Source organism: Typopeltis vanoorti, chromosome 24 (genome assembly GCF_054136105.1).
Source record: "Typopeltis vanoorti isolate ZY-2024b chromosome 24, IOZ_Tvanoo_1.0, whole genome shotgun sequence".
In the NCBI taxonomy this organism is placed as follows: domain Eukaryota; kingdom Metazoa; phylum Arthropoda; class Arachnida; order Uropygi; family Thelyphonidae; genus Typopeltis; species Typopeltis vanoorti.
The window spans coordinates 34,190,558-34,214,776 of NC_143572.1; the positions used below are offsets into that span (position 1 = coordinate 34,190,558).

The 24,219-nt window shown below is 35.2% G+C and overlaps 1 protein-coding gene across 2 annotated transcripts in view; it reads left to right on the top strand.

The window, feature by feature from the left end:
* Positions 1-24,219, top strand: part of rho-7 (rhomboid family intramembrane serine protease rho-7) — a 141,330-nt gene that overhangs the window by 99,908 nt on the left and 17,203 nt on the right. For both annotated transcript variants that reach the window (XM_090413817.1, XM_090413818.1), the window contains exon 6: positions 13,711-13,781. In XM_090413817.1, the coding sequence (XP_090269943.1) occupies positions 13,711-13,781 (71 nt within the window). The remainder of the gene's footprint in view (positions 1-13,710; positions 13,782-24,219) is intronic.

Genomic DNA, 24,219 nt, shown 5'->3' on the forward strand with positions numbered 1-24,219 from the left:
GAAAGATAACAGCATCATTGAATTATGTATAGAGAGAGAGAGAGAGAGATAGCTGAATGATATGTGAGTTACTATATTTCTTTTTAAAATTATTATGATGGCTCATGTATATTTGAACGTGTATATCAATACCAAGAAAGGGTGAGATCTAGATTTTTCTCTCATAGAGTGGTGTGCATTGAAATGGACTGCTATTGGATGTTGTGTGTGCAAGTAGTGTGAATGAATTCAAGACAGCTGGTGCATGTAGTATGTAGCCTCCCTTGATGAGTCCCTGACTCCCTGGAAGTCTCTCTTAATAATAATAATATCTCATCATCATTTCCTGATACCTAATGAACAATTTGATAAATAGAGTGAATTTGATGGATGGAAGGACTTTTATAAGACTGGTAGACTGCACTTAAATGGAACTGGAGTTTATCTAAAGAAAGGATTGCTCCCCGAGAGTGGAAATGTATAGACAAAAAAAATTATTACGGAGGTTGAGTGTGTGCAGGCACTTGCGGCAAGTGTGAGAATAACTAAAAAATATGGAATCTAGTTTCTCAGGTAATGAAATTGAATGTAGTAGTTAATATAAGGTGTAAAGGTAGTTGTGGGTCTAAGGGAATAGTATACATAATCTACAGTTCATGTATACTAATGCCAGAACTTCAGAAATAAAATCAATGAGTTTCTTTCAAATGAAACTATTGAGGACAGAATGGATTTATGAGGTAAGTGTGAGAATAACCAAAAAAATAAATAAATATATATATATATATATATATATATATATATATATATGGAGTCTAGTTTCTTAGGTGAATGTAAGGTGAAACAGAAACACTGGATGGTGGTGTCTCATATAGCATGACATTTGATTATGTTGTGTAGTTATTTTATATGCGCATCTTAATTCAGTATGGTATTGTTTGGTCATCCAACTTTCAAATTGATTATTGATCAATGCTTGTTCATTCAGTATCTTGGTAGGTACCTATTAACAGGGTCCACTATAGAAAATGAATTAGACATTGAGTGAGAAGTCCAAGTTAGTTCTTCATTCTTCCTTACAGGCTGTGCAATGGTCTCTTTGCAGTATCTTGCTTAACACTCAAGCAAAACTATGATGTTTTAAAAAAGATTAATTTGCTGTGTTTCTCATCTGAAAAATTCAAAATTTTCTAAGAAACATTAACTTTTTTTTACTAATTTTAGATGCAGCTCTTCCCTGCTTTCACACTTTTCATATCTCTGTTCATCCTCAAAGAGTATAGCATTTTTAAATTTTTTTTTTTTTTTTTATCATAGCTCTTGATTAGACATTTGAGATTTTTTTTGTTCAAAACAAGAATTATGACATTCAGCAAAGCAAAATAAATAAATAAATAAAATCAACCTTTGAAAATATTGCTGTTTCCCTAATGATTGTGAAAGCATTATTTGAAGAAATTTCAGTTCTTCATGTTATATTTCTATTTTTGTTGGAAGGTAGGTAGTTGCATAATGTTACTTGAATTTTTTTTATACTGCTGCAGAAAAAAAAATAGAAATATAGAAATAGAAAATTCATAATTCTGAAATGACTGCACATTTTCTCTGTTGTTTTCCTGGGAATCAGGGAACAATAATTACAGTCAAGGAAACAACATGAGTATTCACAAGGTAAGTTCATATTGCTTTTTTTTTGTAAGAACATCCAGTTTTGTACAATGTAGATTTCTTTGGCATGAGTGTATTTTTTAAAAAAGGAGCTTCTCTCAGGTGGAAGGATCTTGTCTGTGTACAGAGAGAGAAATTTGCATGTCTTCAGCTGAAAACTTTCTTTTCTGAACAGTCTGTTTCTGTAATTTGTTTTCTAATTAAAATTATATATCAAAGTTAATTTTCTCCTTTCAGGAAATATATATTATGACTAACTTTTTTTGATGTAAAGCTATGTTTCATTATTATTATTAACTTCCAGAAGTCAAAGGACTCATCGTGTGAGATCTATACTCTCTCTCTCTCTCATGCAAAAATATCATTCAACTGTCCCTAAGGTCCTTTTACAGTTTCTGCACTCCACACTTCAAGCAATGCATTCCACTCTCCATGCAAAGAACCTACTTCTCTTTCTCTTGCTCACACCATCCTTATACAGCTTCCATCACCAGAAGCTGTATAAGGATGGGAGATGAAAGCATCTTTTCTTCTTCTGTCAATAAATGTATTTCAACTTCTTAAATGAGAAATGCTTGATAAGTTACAGAATGCTGCATAGGTTAGCATAAGGTCTTATGCTAAACTTTCTTAACATTCTCTGTGTAAATCCGTGGTGTGAGTTATTATAATAAATCCTACAACAGTTGCAGGCTATCCAGTAAACTGGAGTAGTATACTCTTGCTACTATTTCAAAAGAAATAAAATCAGAAACTTTTCTAAACCATGCATACATGTTACTCATTTTTAATCTACTTATAGCAGAAACTAAGAAATTTGGTACACGCTTCTCAAAAACGAGAAACCCTTATATATCAAATGAAATATAACATCATTATTTTAAAAAAAATAACTACTGTATATGAAGGGCAGGAAAATCAAAACGTTTTTTTCCTCTGGATGATTCATTAGCTCCCCTTACACTAAGGAGCATACTCCTATGAGTAGAACTGTAAATAATAGCAATTTTTTTATGTTTTATGTTAAAATTATGTTAAAATTAATTAGCAAAGTCACTGAATAAGTGAATAGTGAAAGTACCAATTACGTTTCTAAGTAACAAAAGCAAAGTTGCAGCTGGATTTAGAGCAGTCATGGCTATATTCTATTTCTTTCCTCCCCTGCTTTTAGTACTCAACATAATTTCCTAGGTTATGCTGAATAACAAAGCCAATGAGTTTAAAAGATTTTAGTTTTAGGGAAGAACTCCTGCATAGATTTAAAACATTAGGTATATCAGTCTTATTTACTAGAAATAGACACATGCAAAAAAAAAAAACTATTCAGGAGGAAATAATTTTATGTAAGCATGCTTAAACAAAAATGTATTGTATTATTCTGACAAAAACATTTTTATTCTTTGTGCATAAGAAACAAATTCTTTTATTAATCCAATTAAGGCCTTCCATTGCAAGTCATTGTACTGCTTTTTAATAATTTTAATAATAATTTTTTTAAAATATTGCTCTTTTACATTTGTTGCTTTAAACAAGTTCTGTTGCACATAGTTATTTTAACACAATTGTCTTTCTTTCTGAGGTATTTGTTTCACACATATTTAATTCCCATTAGATAAATATTATTATTATTATTATTATTATGTAACACCTCCAGGAAGTCAAAAGATTCATTAAGAGAGCAGTGTGCCAACAGCATCAAATGATTGACCCCCTTCCAACTACTAACAGCACTCAAACTTGCTTAACTTTTTGCGTGAGCCATTAGTAGCAGAGGCTCTACCAATCGACCAGTCTTTGCTGGCAATTATCAAGCACTCTTTCTTTCTTTAGAAAAATTAAAGATAGAAACTTAAACTTATTGTCAAATTTATTATTTTCTACACCAACCAAACTTAAACAGATATGATCTTCAGTTCTCTTTATAGGAAATATTATTATATAATTTTTATGCCTATTCCTAATTATTATCTAAGATAATTGTATTTTTTTTTCTTTCTAATAATAGGAATTTACTGACCATCTGCTGTCCCACTGGCACTGTAGAGCACTTCTTGAAATTGATTCTTTTTATTATAATTTTATTTTGTGTTCCATTGTTATTTGTACTGAAGATGCCTATGATACTTAGGCAAATAAATTTATTTGACATACGTTTTAGTCATCATCATCATCAAATTCCTGCTATGTACCCTCAAGGGGTGTACAGGATATGATAGTATTACATGAAAAATTTACATCAAATTACTAACTTCCTATCTACAATTTTCCTCCAAATCAGTCTGTTACTTCCTAAGACTAAAACATTATCAGATCTTATATTTCTATTGTCTAAGGCACTTTTTACAGTATCAATCCACCTATGTCTTCGTCTTCCTCTGGGTCGTTTTCCTGCCAACCTTGCAGAGAACACTTGTTTTGCTAATCTTTCCTCGCCCATTCTGTTGAAGTGACCATACCACCTGAGATTAGCTCTGCTAACACATTCCTGGATGCTGACAATGTCAAGTTCTTTCCTAATAATCTCATTTTTAATATGATATTGCCATTGATGCCATCTCTTCACGCTGCTAATCTTTCTCAGGACTCTCATATCTGCGGTCTCTAGTCTTTGTTCAAGTGTTTTACTTCTGACCCAGCTCTCAGATCCATAAGTTAAAATCGGTTTGAACACTGTCTTGTATACAGCTAATTTAGTGTTCTGACTAATCTCTCTCTTATTCCATATGAATTTATTCAATTGACTTCCTACCATACCAGCTTTGTTGATTCTGTTATCAATTTCCTTATTTAATTTACCATCTTCACTAAAAATCGTGCCTAAGTAGCTGAAATGTTTTACTTGTTCCACAGGTTCTCTGTTCAAAACGCAGTTGACATTTTCAATGATTCTGCCTATTTTTATTGTTTTTGTCTTTTTATTGCTGATCTTCATACCATATCTATTACAACAGTTATTCAGTTTAGTCAGGAAATCTTGCAGACTTGTAGTGGATTTATTTAGAAGTATAACATCGTCTGCATAAAGCAAAGAGCTGACATTAACATCTCCAATTTTGATATCATGTTTAATACCACTTTCCTTCATAATGTGATCCATATAGATAATGAATAACAGAGGGGATAATGTACATCCTTGTCTCACACCAGATTTAACATTAAACCATCTTCCTGTACTTCCTTCAATTCTAACTGCTGACTTACAACTCAAATAAAGACTAAATAGTGCTTGATATAATGCCCCATTGACACCATATAACTGTAGTGTATTGAATAGCTTCTCTCTTGGCACCTTGTCATATGCCTTTTCCAGATCGACAAAACTAAAGTGTAGATCTTTGTTATATTCGCATGCTTTCTCCACTATTTGTCGTAAAGTGATGATCTGATCCTGACAGCCTCTATTTGGCCTGAATCCAGCTTGTTCTTCATGAAGCTTTTTTTTCCACAATTCTTCTCAACCGTTTCTCACATTCGGTTTTATTTCCCTTTTTATATATGGGTACTATGAGAGCCCTACTCCAATCATTGGGAATTTGTCCCTCTGTCCAGGCTTTCTCAACTATGCAGTGCAGCCACTGTAAGACTTTTATACCATCATATTTCAGCATTTCTGGTCGAATATCATCTACTCTGGCTGCCTTTCCACATTTCAAGCCATTGATGGCTTTTTCTATTTCAAGTATGGATATGTATTCCTGACTGTGTGCCTGTTGAGTGTTTTTTACCACTGTGCTATCACTGCTTGTTTCATTTAGCAATTTTTCGAAGTAATTACTCCATACTTCAAGGATATCTTTTTCTCCCATTTTCATGTCACCTTTATCATCTCTAACTCCTTTTATAGCCCTCTTTCCTCCATTTCTAAGCTTCTTCAACAACCTCCACAATATCTTACCACCTTCTTGATATTTATTTTCTATGTTCTTGCCAAAGTCTTTCCATGACTTTGGTTTAGATAGTTTACACAGTGTTTCGCAATCTTACTTTTGTCTCTGTATTCTCTAAGAGCACAAGCTGACTTATTTGCCAGGAACATTTGATATGCTTTCTTCTTTTCCTTCACTGTCTCTTTAACTTCCTGTGTCCACCATCCAGTTCTGATATTTCTATCCTTGCAGACAACCTCCCCACATGTCTCTCTGGCTGAATCAATCAATGTTTTCTTCAAGGCTTGCCACTGAATCTCCAAGGTTTAGTTGCTGTTCTCAAACTTTTTCATTTTTTCTTCAATAATTTTTGTGTATTTAGTCTACAGTTCACATCTGAGAGCTGCTCAACTTTTATTTGCTTTAAAACTTTCTTACACGTTATTCTTTTCAATATGAAATTCAATTTTATCCTGCTAAAGACTAATTAGTGATCACTTCCAATTTCAGATCCTCTGTACACTCTGGTGTCCTGCACCAGGGAGAAAACATCACTATCAACAATAACATAGTCAATGAGACTTTTCTTATTCCTTGCCTCTTCTCTTCATGTGAATTTGAGCACATTTTTATGTTGGAACATGGTGTTAGCAATAACCAGTCCATGGCCTGAGCAGACATCCAACAGGTATTTGCCATTATTAGCTTTGCTTTTTTCTCCAAATTTTCCCAAAATAATTTTGTATGTCTGACAATTATTTCCAACTGTGCTATTTATATCCCCAACAAGGACCAACTTTTCCTTTTTCATTGTGTCAGTTTTCAGATTTGTTCCAGTAGCTCTTTGCTGTTCGCCCTGGTTCCCTGGCGAAAACAACGGGGGCCTTGTTTAACCAGTGACGCCCCAGCCGGCATGAAATTTTGTCATGTTGTACCATCATTTTGTATTTTGGTTTAAGCCAATAGGAATACAATTTGGTCGGCTAAATCCCAAAAGCCTCAAAAAATTCCTCCACTTTTACCTTAGTAGAACCTTTTGTGGGACCATAGGCACAAATGAGTCTCATTTTCCAGTTCCCCATTCTGATATTTGCCCACATCGCTCTACTTGAAACTGCCTGCCATTCAAGAAGATTAGGCTTGTATTTAGTGTTGAATACTCTGGCTACTCATTCTTTTCCTTGATTGTCATTGCCTGAATATAACATTTTGTATTTATTGCTCAGAAAGATCTCCCCAGTTTTTGTCTTTTTTGTTTCAGTCACCCCAATTATGTTGATCTGGTACTTATCAAATTCCTCAGCTAGCTCCATTTCTTTCCATTCAGGCTTCTTATGTTGATAGTACCGATCTTGAACTCTGGTGATGTTGAGTTGGGGTGTGTTTTCTTGAAACTGCCTGCCATTCAAGAAGATTAGGCTTGTATTTAGTGTTGAATACTCTGGCTACTCATTCTTTTCCTTGATTGTCATTGCCTGAATATAACATTTTGTATTTATTGCTCAGAAAGATCTCCCCAGTTTTTGTCTTTTTTGTTTCAGTCACCCCAATTATGTTGATCTGGTACTTATCAAATTCCTCAGCTAGCTCCATTTCTTTCCATTCAGGCTTCTTATGTTGATAGTACCGATCTTGAACTCTGGTGATGTTGAGTTGGGGTGTGTTTTCAGATTTGTTCCAGTAGCTGACTTTTTGCTGTTCGCCCTGGTTCCCTGGCGAAAACAACGGTGACCTTGTTTAACCGGGCGACGCCCCAGCTGGCATGAAATTTTGTCATGTTGTACCATCATTTTGTATTTTGGTTTAAGCCAATAAGAATACAATTTGGTCGGCTAAATCCCAAATTGGCAGCCCATCCTCGTTTGTTCAGTATCCTGGTAAATACCCAACAGGGTGCACCATGAGAAGGTGAGAATTGGACATTAGGTCAGAAGCCCTGGTTGGTTCTCTGCATTCCTTTAAAGGCTATGTGGATGTCTCCTCTCAGTTAAAAAGCTTTGACCCTTAAGCACCCCCATACATACGTTTTCATTTCCATCTTTAATTTTTCTGATTATGTCAGCTTATCTACCAATATTAAATAATTCCCTCTCTCTCTCTCTAAAGAAAATTCTAGCATTCTCTAACATGATGTTCCTAGAAACTACCTTTTTGATTGACAACACCAAAAATTATGTCAGAGCTTGTGCAGTATATTTGCTACTCTGTAGATAAGAAGGCTTGGCTCAAGTTATCATAGGAGATGATTGCTTATGAGAAATGGAAATTTAATTTTTCTACAATCAGGATTCTTTTCAGAACTTACAAATATTTAAATTCTTCATTTATTATAAACCAGCTACTAAATTAAAGTGTAGAAGTGTGCTGTGTATAATAGTTCATGGTTTATGTAGAATTACATAGTCTTGTGATATACTAGAATAAACAGCAATTTCTTAAAGTAACATATTTCTTTTTATGTAGGTCAGTAATTATAGAAGTATGAATACCTACAACTACAAATGTTACAGGAATATACATGTGAAACTATTTTTTAACAGCACCATTTCTATTTACTCCTAACAGAAAGGTTAGTGTAGAATGCAATTCCTGTCTGAATAAGTAGAGATATCAGATTAATCCCTTTTCAATAAATGGTTAATGGAACTGTGATTTGTGTTTGAATTAGAAATTAAATAAATGAACTTAATCATACAAAATAAAGTTCTGCATTTGTTTATGTAGCTTTAAGCAGCCCATGATGATATTTGCTCTCAGCTTACTGTATTAATTGAACATAATACTTCTAGGAAGCAATAATCTCCTAGGAAGCAATAACATCATATATTCAGTTGAAAATTATTGTTTGAGATTATGATAGATTGATCTCAATATAAAAATGAAGTGTATTTTATTTCCAAATAAATGAACCAAAAAGCATACAAAACTATGTTTTATAGATGGAGGAGATGGAATTCACTCTGGATATAAAGTGGGATATTTAAATTAAATGGGGTATATTATACTTTGCATCAGACTTCATAAAATCAACCCCTTGTCCATTCTGCTAAGGACAATCTCTGTTTGATACGTCTGAGTGTCAATAGTTTGTCAAAGGATGAATGAGACTTGTTGTCCAGATTGCATTAAGTTCCATGTGTCTACAAATTGTTAAATCTTGTATTCGCTTCAAAGAGTAAAAGAAATACATTATCATCATTATATGCAAAGTCAGGTCTGGTAAACCATGTTTTGGTAACCCATTTCATGAATAGCAGGGAAAAAAAAGCACAACACTATTTTGATGCCATTACAAATTAAAAATTATATTTTTGGAACATGCAATAGTAGCAATGAAGCAATCTCCTAACCTGAAGAAGTATGGCTACTATAATTTATCTAAAATTTGGGTGTCTGTAATTCTAGAATTACTTTTAGCCATCTCTAGATCTAGATTCAGGAACAAGTACCTGCAATGTCTGTGTGATGTATGCATTACCTAAAGTGAATGGATTTTGGTTTGAAAGTGATAGTGGTGAGAAAGTGTGCCAAATTCTATGAAAGCAAGGGTCAGAAGTGTGAGTCAGGTCGAGAGATTGAAGCAGTGGACAGAACATAGAATATTCTTGAAAATGTGTGCAACACAATGGAAGACAGGACTGAAAGAGAGATTAAAAGTGACATTATTAAGAGAGAGAGAGAGAGTAAGAGTGATGATCAAAGGAATAGCAGTGTCACGGATGTAAAGAATGAAGAGTTCGCTGTAATGAAGGAGATAGCGCTTGTATGCTGAGTGCTACATAGGATGAAATGTGAGTCGGAGTACATACAGAAATGTCTAGCAAGTGGTTCAACTGAGAGCAGAAAGAAAGAAAGAAATGCAAGAAAAGAGAAAGGAATACTTGACAGAGAGAGAGAGAGAGAGAAGGAAAAATTAAAATAGTCTTGTACAGCATTTCTCTCATAAGAGGTGTGATTGGTGAGAGGGTGACAAAATCGTGCTTCCCAGGTGCAAAATTTAACAACGTTAATGAGGCTATTTGAATACTAAGGTGGCAAAAGTGTAAGGTGAAAGAGTTGATTGTTTTGACTGGAACTATTTATTTCTTTTGAAACTTTCAAAAGAAATGAATGAGAGAGTGAAGATAATGAGTCTTGCTGCAGTATGACAGAGTTGAGCTGAGAAGGAGGGCCATAATAGTGAATGAATCAATATGATGTGGAATTTGTGGATATGTGGAGTGAGTTTGATGGACAAAAAGACATACAGGAAAGATAGTTTGCATCTGATTGGATTTGGTGTTCAGTGTCTGGAAAAAGTGTTGCTGAATGAAGTAAAAGTGAATGTGCATAATCAGGGAAAACTCAGCTTTTAGGTGGGGGAAGCTGTTGAGCAAGTAGAGAGATACCAGTGAGGTAGTTGAGCATAAGAATGTGCAAAAAATGCCTAAGTTATTATCACTTGTAACACATCAGAATGGGATAGTTGGTATAAACCAGAAGGACAGCAGTGGGCTTAAGAGGCTATTGCATCCTGGACACCTATTGCATGGTTAGCATCCTGGCCAAAGGTTATTGGCGTTAGTGAAACATGGCTGATGGAAGATTATATAGTTAGTGGGATAGAATATAAAGGGTATAGTGTTTTCAGTAAAGATAGAGGGAAAAGAATGGGGGGGGGAGTATTATGGATGATAGCCAATGAACTACAACCAAAGAGAGTAGGTACTGCAGGTCAGTGAAAATAACATTCAAGGCCATCTATCTGGTGTGAGATAGTGGTCAGCAGAACAAAATATACAGTTGGTTGCTTTTATAGATCAGAAATTGTAAAGGATGATGGGGATAGTATGTATCAGCAAATAAGCTCAATGAATGGAAGGAGGGAGGGTAATTATTATGGGGAACTTGAACTATGGGAACATAGTTTGGAAGGAGGAAATGACACATGGGTGGAAGGAAATGGAATTTATGCAGTTATAAGGAATAATTACCTGAGACGGCATGTGATGGAATATACTAGTGGTTTGAGAGTGCTAGAAGTAGTCATTGTATCAGAGAATGTGTCCAACTAATATGATCATAGTGCCACCCATTGGTGAGAGTCATCATATGGTCTTAACTTGGGAGGTGACTGAACGTGTTTTCAGTTTAGAGGGGGGGGTATATGTGGAATTACAATGTAATTCAACATATACCCCCACATTTGTAATTCCACATTGTGACAAGCTTTGAAGATTGCTTAGATCAGCACCATCATATGTGAGACTGCAAGGGCTGAATGTTGATAGTGCATGGAGAGTGGTAAAGAAACATTTGAGAATATATCAGATGGGAGTTAAATGGATGAATACAATCATTAAGCTGAAGTTACAAAAAAAAAAAAAAAAAAAAAAAAAAAAAAATTCACTACTCATGTGACCAAAATGTACATGAGCAGTACCAAGCATAAGCCAGAAGGGTAACCAGTGTAGTAAGAAAGATAGAAGCAGAGTAGGAAAGGAAGGTAACAGTACAGGCCAAAGATAATTCCAAAGAGTTCTTTCGATATGTTGCAAGTAAAAAGGAAAATGTTTATGAAAGAATGATTTTAATGAATGATGATGGTAGAGAAGTAACTGAATCAGGCAAAATAGTAGAATTAGTAAACACTTTACAAGAGTATATCATCCCAATGGAGATATTGCGGTAACAAGAGAGGCAGAGGCTTATATGGAAATTGAGGTAAATGAACTGGAGGTACATAGCATATTACACAACCTTGATGTGAATACAGCTATGGGATTAGATGGTATACCTACTTGAGTTTTACAAGAAGGTGCTTGGGAATTGGCAGTACCTTTGGTCACATTTGTTTATTCTAAGTCTCTACTCTGGGTTAGTTAGTGCAATGAAACTATTTTATTCTTGAAAATGAAAGTTTTATTCTTGAAAGTGCAATGAAACTATTTCCCCTCTTTCCACCCTCCCAAGAGGGTGGAAAGAGGGGAAAATAGTTTCATTGCATAAAGGGGACTCCAAGAATAGCAGATTACTGAACAATTAGCATATCAAGAGTTTGTAGTTAAGACGTTGGAGAAGTTGGTCAAGAGCAAAATACAGGAAAGGATAGAAAGAAAGGGAATATTATATGGGAGCAATATGGTTTTGTGAAGGGCAGGTCATGCCTCAGTAATTTGCTCACTGTTTTATAATACACTGACAGCTGAGTTGGTTTACAGTGATGATAGCAGGTCTGTGGAATGAACTTTATGAGGATAAGTTAAAGATTTGTGGTTTACAGAAATCAGTTGACAGACAGAAAAGGGGCAATGTGATTAAGACATACAAATTACTGAAAGTTTTTTACAAGATTAATAATGGGAAATTTTTCAGAATAAGTCTGGTGGTGTGAGAACTAGGGCCAGCCTTGGAAACTGGTTGCGAGTATATTTAGCAGGATGTCAGGACTAAAGACTTGGAAAGTGGTACTTGAGTTGAATGGGTTGCCAGAGTCCGTTGCTAGTTCCATAACTGTGAATGAGTTCAAAGCTAATTATGATAAGTACTGTGCAAATGTTGGATTGTGCTTGGCATGATGTTTAAGGCCTCTCTCGATGAGTATAAGGACTCTATGGAGTTGCCCATAGTAATAATAATCAATGAAGTGCATGTTAGGATTTTAGGACTTTTCTTATTTGTTTCTGTTACAATTTTGAATAGTTCCCACTATAATACTCGGTTATAGTGCCTTATAATTCCAAGGATAGTTTGAATCCATCAAAATATTATAGCATTAATAAATTCATTTTGTCATGATATAGATGGACCAGTTAGTCAATATTGTAAAAAAAAATTATGAGGAATGATAACCAACACCTGTTTCATACTAAAACTCTGTGTGATTATTTTGCAAAATTGAGTGATTACTTTCCATGAAACTGCATAAAGTTTAATTTAACTGCTGGCAACATGTCTTGACTAATCCATGTTGTCTGGAATTAGAACATCAGTAGTGACCACCAGCAAATTTATGTTTTGTTTGGTTTCTGAGTACTACATAACAGGAAGTAAATCTATTTTACTATGACTAGCCACTGAGTTACCAGTAGTCATATGTATATCATTTTAGAGTGATGTGAATTGCAACAAAGATAGTTGATTCCTCCAGTTAAAGATAGTATGGAATAACAATCATATCACTCTAGAAAGAGTGTTAATATGTTTACAACCAATTATTATTATTATTATTATTATTCGTGACACCTCCAAAGAGTCCGAAGACTCATCGCAGGAGGACACCTACTATAAAACTGTCTCCACCTCTACTACCAATCATCTCCATCAACGCCATCTACCGCCCACCACCACAACCAGTATTTTTTGTCTAAATTGTGTGCAGTCTGAAGGGCCGATTTATCTGTATGTGGGATGAAAAACCCGAATTATCTGAAAAAATCAGTTTTTTCAACCAATTACATTCAGTAATTGGTTGAAAAAAAAAAATCCTTAGCCAACCCACAGTACAAATGTACTATAGGTTTGCAATTAACCTTTGAGCGAGAACCACATAATTTTTTTTTAATTGCGTTATACATATAGCTTAGTTGCAACATGATGACAAGATTCCTGACTTAGTTATGTTTTTGAACATTTCCAGTCTGAAAAGATTCATTTATGAAGTTTGAAGTGGAAGATAGTTATAGAGAGATATGTTGGTGTTCAAAAGCTAAGGATGAACTACATTTTTACCTGTATATGAAAAAAATTTTCATGACTACAGCCAAATGTGGACATAAATTTATTACCAGCATACTAATAAATTATATTACTCAAAAAATGTGTTATAAATTTCATATAAATTAAATTGCAATATGTTTTTGGCAAAAGTTACAAAATTTCCTAAGGAAATTTTGTAACTTTTTTTGTAAATTATGTAGTTAAGGAATTAATATACAGTGCTTACAGAAAACTATGTGGAGCGACATTTCAGTATGGAATATGTCCATCCCAAGCTGCGATGCATCTGTCACAATGTACCATACTTAGTACTAAGTGATTCAGGAGTTAAGGCAAATGGCCCATTCCTCCTTTAGAGCAAGGCTTTGTTTGTTTTCTGGAGGGGAGTTTTGAGCAGCAATGCATCTCCCTTTTGTTTTAATACACAAAAATATTATATTATTTATTAAAATATTAAAATATGTATTAAAACTAAATTACTATATATTGCTTTATCTAGGTGTTATTTCTTCTTTTGCCAGCTATGTGCACAAAGTTTCTACACATGCAAAAGGCTTATCTTTAGGTGCTGTAAGTATATTTATTCTGTTGTTTTAGAAGTCATTACAGAAAATGAAATTTGAACTTTTATTTATTCACATTGCGAGGATAGTTTCACAAATAATGCCATTAATGTAAAGTACAACACAAAGGAGAAATTAATGTATTAAAAACCCAAAATGTTACATATAATTTCAGTTATATTGCTTGATTATTACTTAAAATCATATTATTATAATACTATTCTTCTTATTTTTTTTATATTAATTTATTACACATGATATTTTGTGTCATGTGGGAACTGTCATTATCATCATCGGATAACTGATATATGTCCTCAGAGGGTATATAGGATAGTATGACGGTACTGTATAATTAAGTTTACATTATTACTTATCTATTATCAATAATTTTCCTCCAGATCAGTCTGTCACTTGTCATATGGCACTACTATATGACAAGTGACACTACCAGATCTTGTATTTCTACCTTCCAGGGCACTTCTGACAACAATCCACTTGGTCTTCCTCTGGATCTTTTTTCTGCCATCTTGACATCAAGATGGCAGAAAAGATCATTCAAGAATATAAGAGCTCTGCTCTTATATTCTTGAATGATAATACGAGGGTGGCCTGAAAAGTTCTCAGCCTCAACCATGGATGGCAACACCATCGTCAAGATTTTTTTTTTCCAAGTTGATACATCTGTCATAAGCATTCATGTGAAATTGCAAGTCATTCTATTATGTAGTTTGTTTTATACAGCTGTCTGAAGCAAAAGTGTTGTCTGTTTCCCTTGAAATGGGTAAAAAATTCTTTGTAAAAGAAGGTTTAACAGCAAAAGAAATTCATTTGAAGTTCATAAAAGTTTACGGGCACTCTTCTCCTTCATTTTTAACAATTAAGAAATGGGCTGCCGAGTTTAAATGTGGCTGTACCAGCCTTGAAGATGATCCATGTGAAGGACGTCCAAAAAGTGTAACAACACCAGAAATCATTGATCAAGTGCACAATATGGTATTGGATGACCGGCGAGTCAAAGTGCATGAAATTGCTGAGACTATGGGTATTTCAAAAGAACATGTAGGATATATTTTGCATGACGAATTGCAAATGAAAAAGCTTTGCGCAAGATGGGTGCTGCGCTTGCTCACAGCTGATCAAAAACACACTTGCGTGAAAATATCTGAACAGTGCTTGGAGTGTTTTAACAAGAAGAAAACTGATTTTGTGCGTCGATTTATTACTACAGATGTTTTAGTGTAGTTGTGATTGAGTGTAATGTGTTTGCATTTGGAAGTTATTCAGTTTGAAGCACTTTTTCAGAACTGCAAGGAAGAGTACAATGAAAGTTGGTCAATGGAATCAAGATAAGTTATATTTCTGAAGAATGTTATGTATTTCACTGAAAATTTATTTAATTAGCAACACTGACACTGTATGCATATTAATTATTGAGATTGTTGGTAGGTTTTGTAGTGAATTTTGTGTATAATAGTTGGTTCATTGTCAGGAGAGTAATATGTATGCTTGGACAAATGTGACAGATGATGTGTTTGGTGAGAGATTAAAATGATAGAAGTGAGAGAATGAGGATCTATAGAAAGTGTGATATATTAATGGATTTCAGTGATTTGAACGAAAGTCAGGAATTGGAACTGAAGAATACCAGATGAAAGGTTAAAGGCAGTGATGGATTTGAGACTATGAATTACAGCCAGACAAGTGAGTGTATTCATGAATACAGAAATGATTAAAAAAGGGAAACAGAACATAATTACAGAACAGGAAGTATGCCTGATGGACGAAGCAAGAGCTGGTTTATGCAACAGCCTTTCGTGTGGTATCTTATCAAATACCTTAGCAAAATCCAACATTATCATAATGTGTCCATTCCCTTTATTCAACTTAGCCATAACATTGTTATAAAATATGAGCAAATTGCTAAAACATGACCTTTAGTAACCCATGCTTCCTCTTGCAGAGTAGCTTGTTTTTCTGCTCATTTCTCTATGCGAGTTCTTACAAACTTCTCTAAAGTCTTCATTACTACACTAGAGCTACTGATAGGTCAGTAGTTAGCCAATCAGTTTTTGCACCATATTTGTACAATGGAACTATCATACATTCCTGTGGTATCGTTCGTGAGCTGAAACTCAAGTTATACAAACATGTGAAAGGCCTAGCCAATTCAGTTGACTATTCCTTTAGCAAATGTGCTGATATGATATTCCATCTGTCCCTATTGACAAATTCTTGTCCAACAGCTCTTCAACCTCATTTTCATGCACCTCTAACTCTTCATCCATTGTAGCAGTAGCACTGTGCACTATGTTACATACACTAGTTGATATATCTTAGCAAAGTGAACATTCATTAATTGAACAATCTTATTAGCTTCTGACACTTGAGTATCATCTGCATTCAGTAAAATTATTCTTCCACATTCATTCTTTTTTTTGCTTGCAGTACAATGAGAAAATTATTTTGGATTGCCTTTAGCCTGCATAGCCAATTGCTTTTCATACTCTGATTTAACTTTCTGCACAATACTCATTATTTTTCTGGCCTGCACTTTATATCTTTCATAACTCCTGTCATTCTTATTCTCATAATATTCTTTCCACATCATCTTCTTCTTGCAGATCCCTTGCTTAATAATGTTCCACATCCATTTCACTCCCAACCTATTTATTCTTTGAACACTAGGGATACATTCACACACTGCCTCATTTAAGCACTTTTTTCAAAGATTCCCATGCAATGCTGACATTTTTCCCATTCAGTAACTGTTACCATGGGACCAAAGATAGTATTCTCCTAAGTTGATCATAATTTCCAGCTCTGTGGTTCAGCATGTAACCTGTTCTAATGAGAACAACAATATAACTAAATACTTCCCAAGAAAGCACAGCATGATTACTATCACCAACTGGTGGTAAAATAGTCATATTATTAACAGAGACCTCTTCTGATGCTACGAAAATCTAACTCTTTGACCTTAAGTTCCTTCTTTCACATGGTTCTTGAGAAAGTTGTCTTACAACAATTTAATAAATTCTTCTTCATTCTTATCATGAGATTTCTCTTCTACCAAATCAATGTTTGGATAATTAAAGTCTTCCATAATAATCACTCATTTAGTATGCATAGGCTAAATTGGTGATGCATTTCTTCGTTCCCTGAAACTGAGCCACCAGGTCTACAGCAACACCCCACCCTATATTTCATTTTGTTAACCTCCACTTCACACCATATAGCCGCAGCCTCACTGCTTCATGGAACAATGTTACCATCATTGTTTTCATATGTTTCTGCCCTAACTGGACTTAAGTCATCTGATATTGTTAGTAGTATTTGCCCTCCTCTCCTGTCTCTTCTGTCATTCCTAAAAAGAGTACCCATTACACTCAATCCCAGTTACATATCTGATTCTGATAGCCAGGTTTCACTAATGCCAACAATCTTAGGCCTCATCGTATTCAATAAAGCAATGAACTTAACCCCTTTGTTTCTGATGCTCTTGGCATTTGTGTATAGACATAAATACCACCTGGCTTATTCTTATAATTAGATATGCAATCTATTTGGCATTGTTGCAGAAATTTCTCTTTTCCCTCCCTAGACATACTCAAAAGGTCATACCCAAACATATATTTCTGCCCCTTCGCCAGATGCATAACCATGTTTGAAGCCATTCATATCGTCATCATATTTGCATAGACAGCCTCAAACTCACTGCTAAATGGGACAGTGTTGTTACCATCTTTATTTTCTTGCATTTCTACCCTAACTGAACTTAAGTTGTCTTTAAAACACATTTTTCCCATTCTTCCCTTGATGATCTAATTTCCTTGACTTTCTGCATTAGGTCTCATACCAATAAGTAAATTTTCCAGGCTCCTGATGCCAAATGAATTCAAATGCTGACTGTCTCTCTTATACAAGTCTTTTCTGCCATCAAACATACTTCACACATCTTAAAACTCACATCCATTTCTTCTACATAGCCTGTACATGGAATCATTTGCCATCATTGCTCTCCTTCTTAACTTGGTACCATCATATCTTGGTAATATGTTGATGATAGCATAGGAATTAAAGCCAAAATACCATAGGGCTCAGTACTTGGTTCAACCCTACAATTTTTACTCTCTCTCTCTCTCTCTCTCTCATTTCTTTATCGCTTCTTCCAATAGACCTTTCATATCCTAAATTATTAGTTCTTACCAGAACTACCATCTCTTTTACTTTTCTTTTCTGTTTTTTGAATACATTTATCATATCTTTAATTTTCATCCCCAGGAAACTGGAAGTGGTGACTGAATCACCATACCATATCACTTCTTCTTTCCTTAAATTTTAAGTGATTTACTAGTTATTATTATTATGATTGCTAAGTTCGGTGCTTCTTGCCTCTTCTTGTTCTGATCCTTTTTCTTATCCTGTCTAAGTTTTGTTAAATGTTTTTCCACTTTTTCTAATTCTCTGGTTGATTTTCTAATAATTTATTTCAATTGGGATATTTCCAATGTCAGATTATCCTCAAATAAATTATCATCTTGCAGCAACACTTTTGCTCATCGGGACAAAGGTTCTCCTCAGCAGTTACAACTTTAACTTGTGAATATTTCTACAATTATGTTATTAAATGCTGTGGTACAATAAATACACTAAAAAATACAATAATATACTAAAATACACCAATAAATCTGAGAAAACGCTCAATAAATCAACAAAAACACTGATCTTTCAGGAGATTACTAACAGTCTTTTCAATTTAGCATGAAAATCAGCAAAAAAACCTGAAAAACTTCAACTGCATTCTGAATGGTCATTCATATTTATTTTATTATACAGATATCTCCATGAAGTTAGAAGACTCATCATAGGAGATCCATCATTCACACACTAGCTATCATTCACACAATACCTATCATACCTCTTCTTAAAATCATTCACCAATGAAGCACCCAACCACCTCTGGCAATCCATTCTACCTTATCGCCACCCAACAAGCAAAAAATCTAGTTCTAACATCCTTACTAACCACATTCTTACGCAAATTCCACTAATGACCCTAGTTCTCACCCTTCTTGCAATGTATTGAATAATGTCCTCAGTGTCAATCTAATAACATCCCTTTAATAACTTAAATGCTTCTATCGTATCTCCCCCCTCCCCATCAGCTCATTTTTGAAGCCTGCAGACTGTCAATCTATTCTCATTGGGGAGCATTCCGCAGACCTGCCACAATCTTTGTCATTTGCCTATAGATCCTCTCTACAACTTCATTCTGCATATAATAAATTTAGTTTAATCCTTTATCCAAGTGTGAGCAAACAAAGTTTGCGCCTGAAAGTATCTTCAGGACTGGGGTAAGGTGATACAACACCAGGGCAACTCGTTGCAAAGGTGTGGCAAGCTACCAACACTCCTGTCCCAGTATCTCCTATAATGCAAAACACATCTCCTTGCAGATATGTCTAATGTTATGCATTAAGGGAAGGGCCACTACCCAGACTAGTTTCGACCTTTATTGAGGTCTCTTCAGTGGGAGCCAGGCCCAAGCTGAGATACCAGGTAGTTTGCCACACCTTTGCAACAAGTTGCCCTGGTGTTGTATCCTTACCCCAGTCATGAAGATACTTTCAGGCGCAAACTTTGTTTGCTCACACTTGGATAAAGGATTAAACTAAATTTATTATACTCTAACCAAGTGAAAAATAAACTTTCAACATCTTTCTCTAAATCCAGAGTAATTTATTAAAAAAAAGGGTGGCACACCATTTGGCAACTCCTATAGGTAGAAATGACCTGCGAATGCTTCTGCCTGGTATCTCATCTCAGCTTGGGCCTGGCTCCCACTGAAGAGACCTCAATAAAGGTCGAAACTAGTCTGGGTAGTGGTCCTTCCCTTAATGCATAACATTAGACATATCCGCAAGGAGATGTGTTTTGCATTATAGGAGATACTGGGACAGGAGTGTTGGTAGCTTGCCACACCTTTGCAACGAGTTTCCCTGGTGTTGTAGCACCTTACCCCAGTCCTGAAGATACTTTCAGGCGCAAACTTTGTTTGCTCACACTTGGATAAAGGATTAAACTAAATTTATTATACTCTAACCAAGTGAAAAATAAACTTTCAACATCTTTCTCTAAATCCAGAGTAATTTATTAAAAAAAAAGGGTGGCACACCATTTGGCAACTCCTATAGGTAGAGATGATCTGCAAATGCTTCTGCCTGGTATCTCAGCTTGGGCCTGGCTCCCACTGAAGAGACCTCAATAAAGGTCAAAACTAGTCTGGGTAGTGGCCCTTCCCTTAATGCATAGCATTAGACATATCCGCAAGGAGATGTGTTTTGCATTATAGGAGATACTGAGACAGGAGTGTTGGTAGCTTGCCACACCTTTGCAACGAGTTTCCCTGGTGTTGTATCACCTTACCCCAGTCCTGAAGATACTTTCAGGCGCAAACGTTGTTTGCTCACACTTGGATAAAGGATTAAACTAAATTTATTATACTCTAACCAAGTGAAAAATAAACTTTCAACTTCATTCTGCATGGAATCCAGGAGTCCAAATCTGTGTGTAGTAGTCCAGATGTGGCTTTATATAGGGAACAATAATCTCTCTATTCCTGCTTGTTAGAGGGTTTATCAACATAATCTGATGTGCTGATTTGGTTACTTTTGCATTGTGCCCTCTAATCTTCAACTCTGTGTCCATAATCACACCAAAGTCTGACTTCATCAGTTTCTTGCAGTTCAGTTCGATCAATATAGCACACACAGCTTTTGATCTCTTCCCAAAGTGTATCACCTTACACTTGATCACATCACATCACATCATCTTACACTTGGAAGCCATTTACTTTTGCCCATACTGCTAGTCTGTTTAAGTCTTAATGCATCACTTTCATATACCACTGATCTTCCAAGTTCAGCATCAGCAAACAACTGAATATTTCCTGTTGAATCATTTCCTATTTCAGTGATATAAAAATTAAACAACAACGAACCAAGTACTGAGCCCTATGGTATTTTGGCTTTAATTCCTATGCTATCATTAACAAAAGCCTCTCCCCATCCTGTTCCTTCTGTCCTCTCAGAAGACATTATATCTCTTGCATTTTATTCCTAGGATCATATCATTCTCAGTCAACCATGTCTCACTAATGCCTATAAGTTTTGGCCAGGTTGTGCTAACCAATGCCAAAAACTCTTCAACCTTATTACAAATACTTCTGGCATTAGTATACATAAATTGCAATAACCCCGTCATCTCAGAACCTCCCTTACATCTTGTGTTACTTAGCCCACTAGAATTAACCTGGGGGGGGGGGTACATTTTGCATCATGTAATCACTTCCACTTATGTTAGATCCAGCATTATTTCAAAGCTGAATGAGAAACTGTGAAAGTTTCATAAGTTGACCAGAGTGCTTGCGGGAATACATTCCTCAGCATCCCTGAGTTGCCTTAGTGTGGACTACTTAAAAGACATAGATGCTGCACACGCATCTGTATATTTGCCTTTTATTAGTCCATTTTGATAAGGTTTCACTGGCCTGACAGCTTTTGAACAACTGTTGGTTCTCATCAGAGACCAGGCAGAATCCTTAAACCACAAAAATCCTCTCTCTAACTGTAGCAGATCTCAGAAAATAATATTGTTATCATGTTTATCATTATATTTGTGTGTAGGTTAAACAGAATACAAATTGTTCAGCTAATTCCTAAATTGCCAATCCCTCCTTGTTCTATAAGTACCTTGGTGGATATTTACTAATGAGGACCAGATATTGGGGCAGAAGTTCTAGTCAGTTCACCAATTCCTTACAGGCTATGTGGAAATTTCCTCCCAATATAATTTTTAACTACTAATGTGACTACACTTAAACAGAATGAGATGAAAGGTTAGTGAAACAAGTATTTAAAGCAAAAATGACAGGAAAAAGACCATGAGGATGACAAGATGAATTGTTGATAAGTGAGTTGATGGATTTGATTAGTACTTTAAAGGATGGAAGGTAAGAAGTGTATAAACTGGACCTGAAAATAATAGACTAATTTGAAGGGGTTAAAAAGGTTGATTGGAAACTAATCATGAAACGTTGTGTTCATGTGTCGTAATATCTGGTATACCTTTGTAAAGATATACACCAGAAAATGATGATCAATATATATTTAAAAAAAAAAAAAAAGAGTGTAAAGTGGCCATACTGCCCAATAAGTCTGCTCTCTAATATAGTCTTTTTTTAAAGAGGAGTTTGCAAAAGGCATTTTGTTCACAGTCATTAAAGTCACAGGAAGAATGTCATATATGGGCACTGGAAGGAAGTTAAGCAGGCGATTTAAAAAGTATAGTTCCACAAATTTTAGAGGATTTCACACATTTTTTTAAAAATTAGGTTAGTTGCTATTAAAAGATTTTAAGAGCTACAGATTTTGGCTCTCATATTTATACTTGTAATGAAACATTGTTAATTGTCTACTATTGCTTTAATGAGTAATGTCAAATGCATAATTTACTAGGCAGGCAATAGTGGCAGCAGATGTATTCCTTATGTTCTTCCAATCAGTTGCTAGCTGACTTTTCACTCTTGCCATAACAGGCTGATTTGCACCAGCAAAGAACTTTATGTACTCCTAGTACTGAGAGAGAAAGAAGTTGGTTTATAGGAGAGCAAATAAGGGTAACAAATTTGAAGGGAGGTTTGAATTCTGTACTCTGAAAGTAGTACAGAAATGCTTAGAATGTTCTGAATTTCACATAGCATCTATTTTAGACAATAAAATAAGAATAGCAAAGCTTTTGTATTAATGAAGCTGTCCCCCTGTGTTTCAACCTAAAGCTAAAATTAAGCTCTAACTAATTAAAATTTTTATACATTAAATGAGTATAAAAATTTTTTGCTACACTTGATTGCTCTGAAAATGTATAATTGGGGAAATGTTGAGAATGAAGAACAAATATGTGCCATAGAAATGTATTATTATTTTTATTACAAGAGATCTTCTGGGGTTCAGGGACTCATCAAAGGAATCCATAGATTACTTCTGCCTGTCATACATTTTCTTGAATTCATTCACAATATCCACTCACTGGGCAATCCACATCATTTTCCTAACACCCTTGACCTTTTCTTAATTAGCTTTTCTTCCAAATACACTACTGATATTTGTCCTCCTCATGGCTACTCATAATCTGCTCATAATCTTGTCTATATTTCCTTTTCTATAGACTGATTTTCATCCAGCCAATCTTGATCTGTGTCCTTTGGCAATACAACAGTAGCAACAGGGATGACCTCCAAGATTTTTGCTTCAGTTTTCCATGGTCTGATTACTGTTTGCTCTCCCTATCCAATCTTTGACGAAATGATGACCTTCTGCCACTTGACCCAAAACCCTGACCATTATCCAAGGTTTGGATAACAGTCTGGGAGAGTCATACTCCACCAAGTATGCCATAGCAATTCAGAATGGCATATCTTAAGTAGCTTAGTCCAAAACTGAACCTTTGCAGTTGGCCAATATGTCTGCAGTATCTGTAAAATGCCATCAACAAATTCAGATCTGCCTTCGAGTTCAGAATTGCAGAAATATTGACTTCTGCTCAGATGGCAGCTAAGCATTTTGTCTCTTGCTAAGGATGAGGACATGGAAGCATGGGGGGGGGAGGTTATAGGTTACATCAATATCCTTAGCAAGGGGTCAGAAGGCTTGATCATACCTCTTGACATCAGTCTTCTTCTCTGACTCTTGAGACAATGAGGGAAAATCACCTACACACTATGCTACAAACTCATTGGTGCTTCGTCTGATCTATTGTCAGAATGATCTCAGGTGGGACCTCAATAATCTGCATACTACTAAATCTCCTGGTCCAGATGGTGTCCTCCAGTTATACTAAAAATTTGTGCTACAGAATTTGCATCCATTCATCATCACCTATACAAACTCTCATACCAATCTGGAATCTACCGAAACTCATATAAGCAAGGTTTTATCTTACCTTTCACTAAACAAGGGCATCCTTGTTTAGAGAAATAGAAGCCAGACAACCGAATATAAATCAGCCATCAGACTTATCATCTCATTTCTCTTATCTCACTCCTTTTAAAAATAATGGAGAAGATCAACTGAATTCCTCATTGTTCAGAGGCCCACCAATTAATTAGTGATCAATAATATGGTTTCTGCTACACTTATTCTACAGCAGATGCCGTGGCTAACATTACTTACCTTTCAACATATGCTATGGGAACTCATGTGGTCACTTTTGACATTTCCAAGGTATTTGATCGAGTCTGCCGTAGAGGCCTTCTTGATGAACTACCATCTTATGGTGTGTACTTTGCTGTTGAATTGCCACTTTCCTCTGGTCATTCATTGCATGTCATGATATTCCTCTCATCAGATTTCTCTATCATTGCTTGAATATTCCAAACCTTTGTTCTT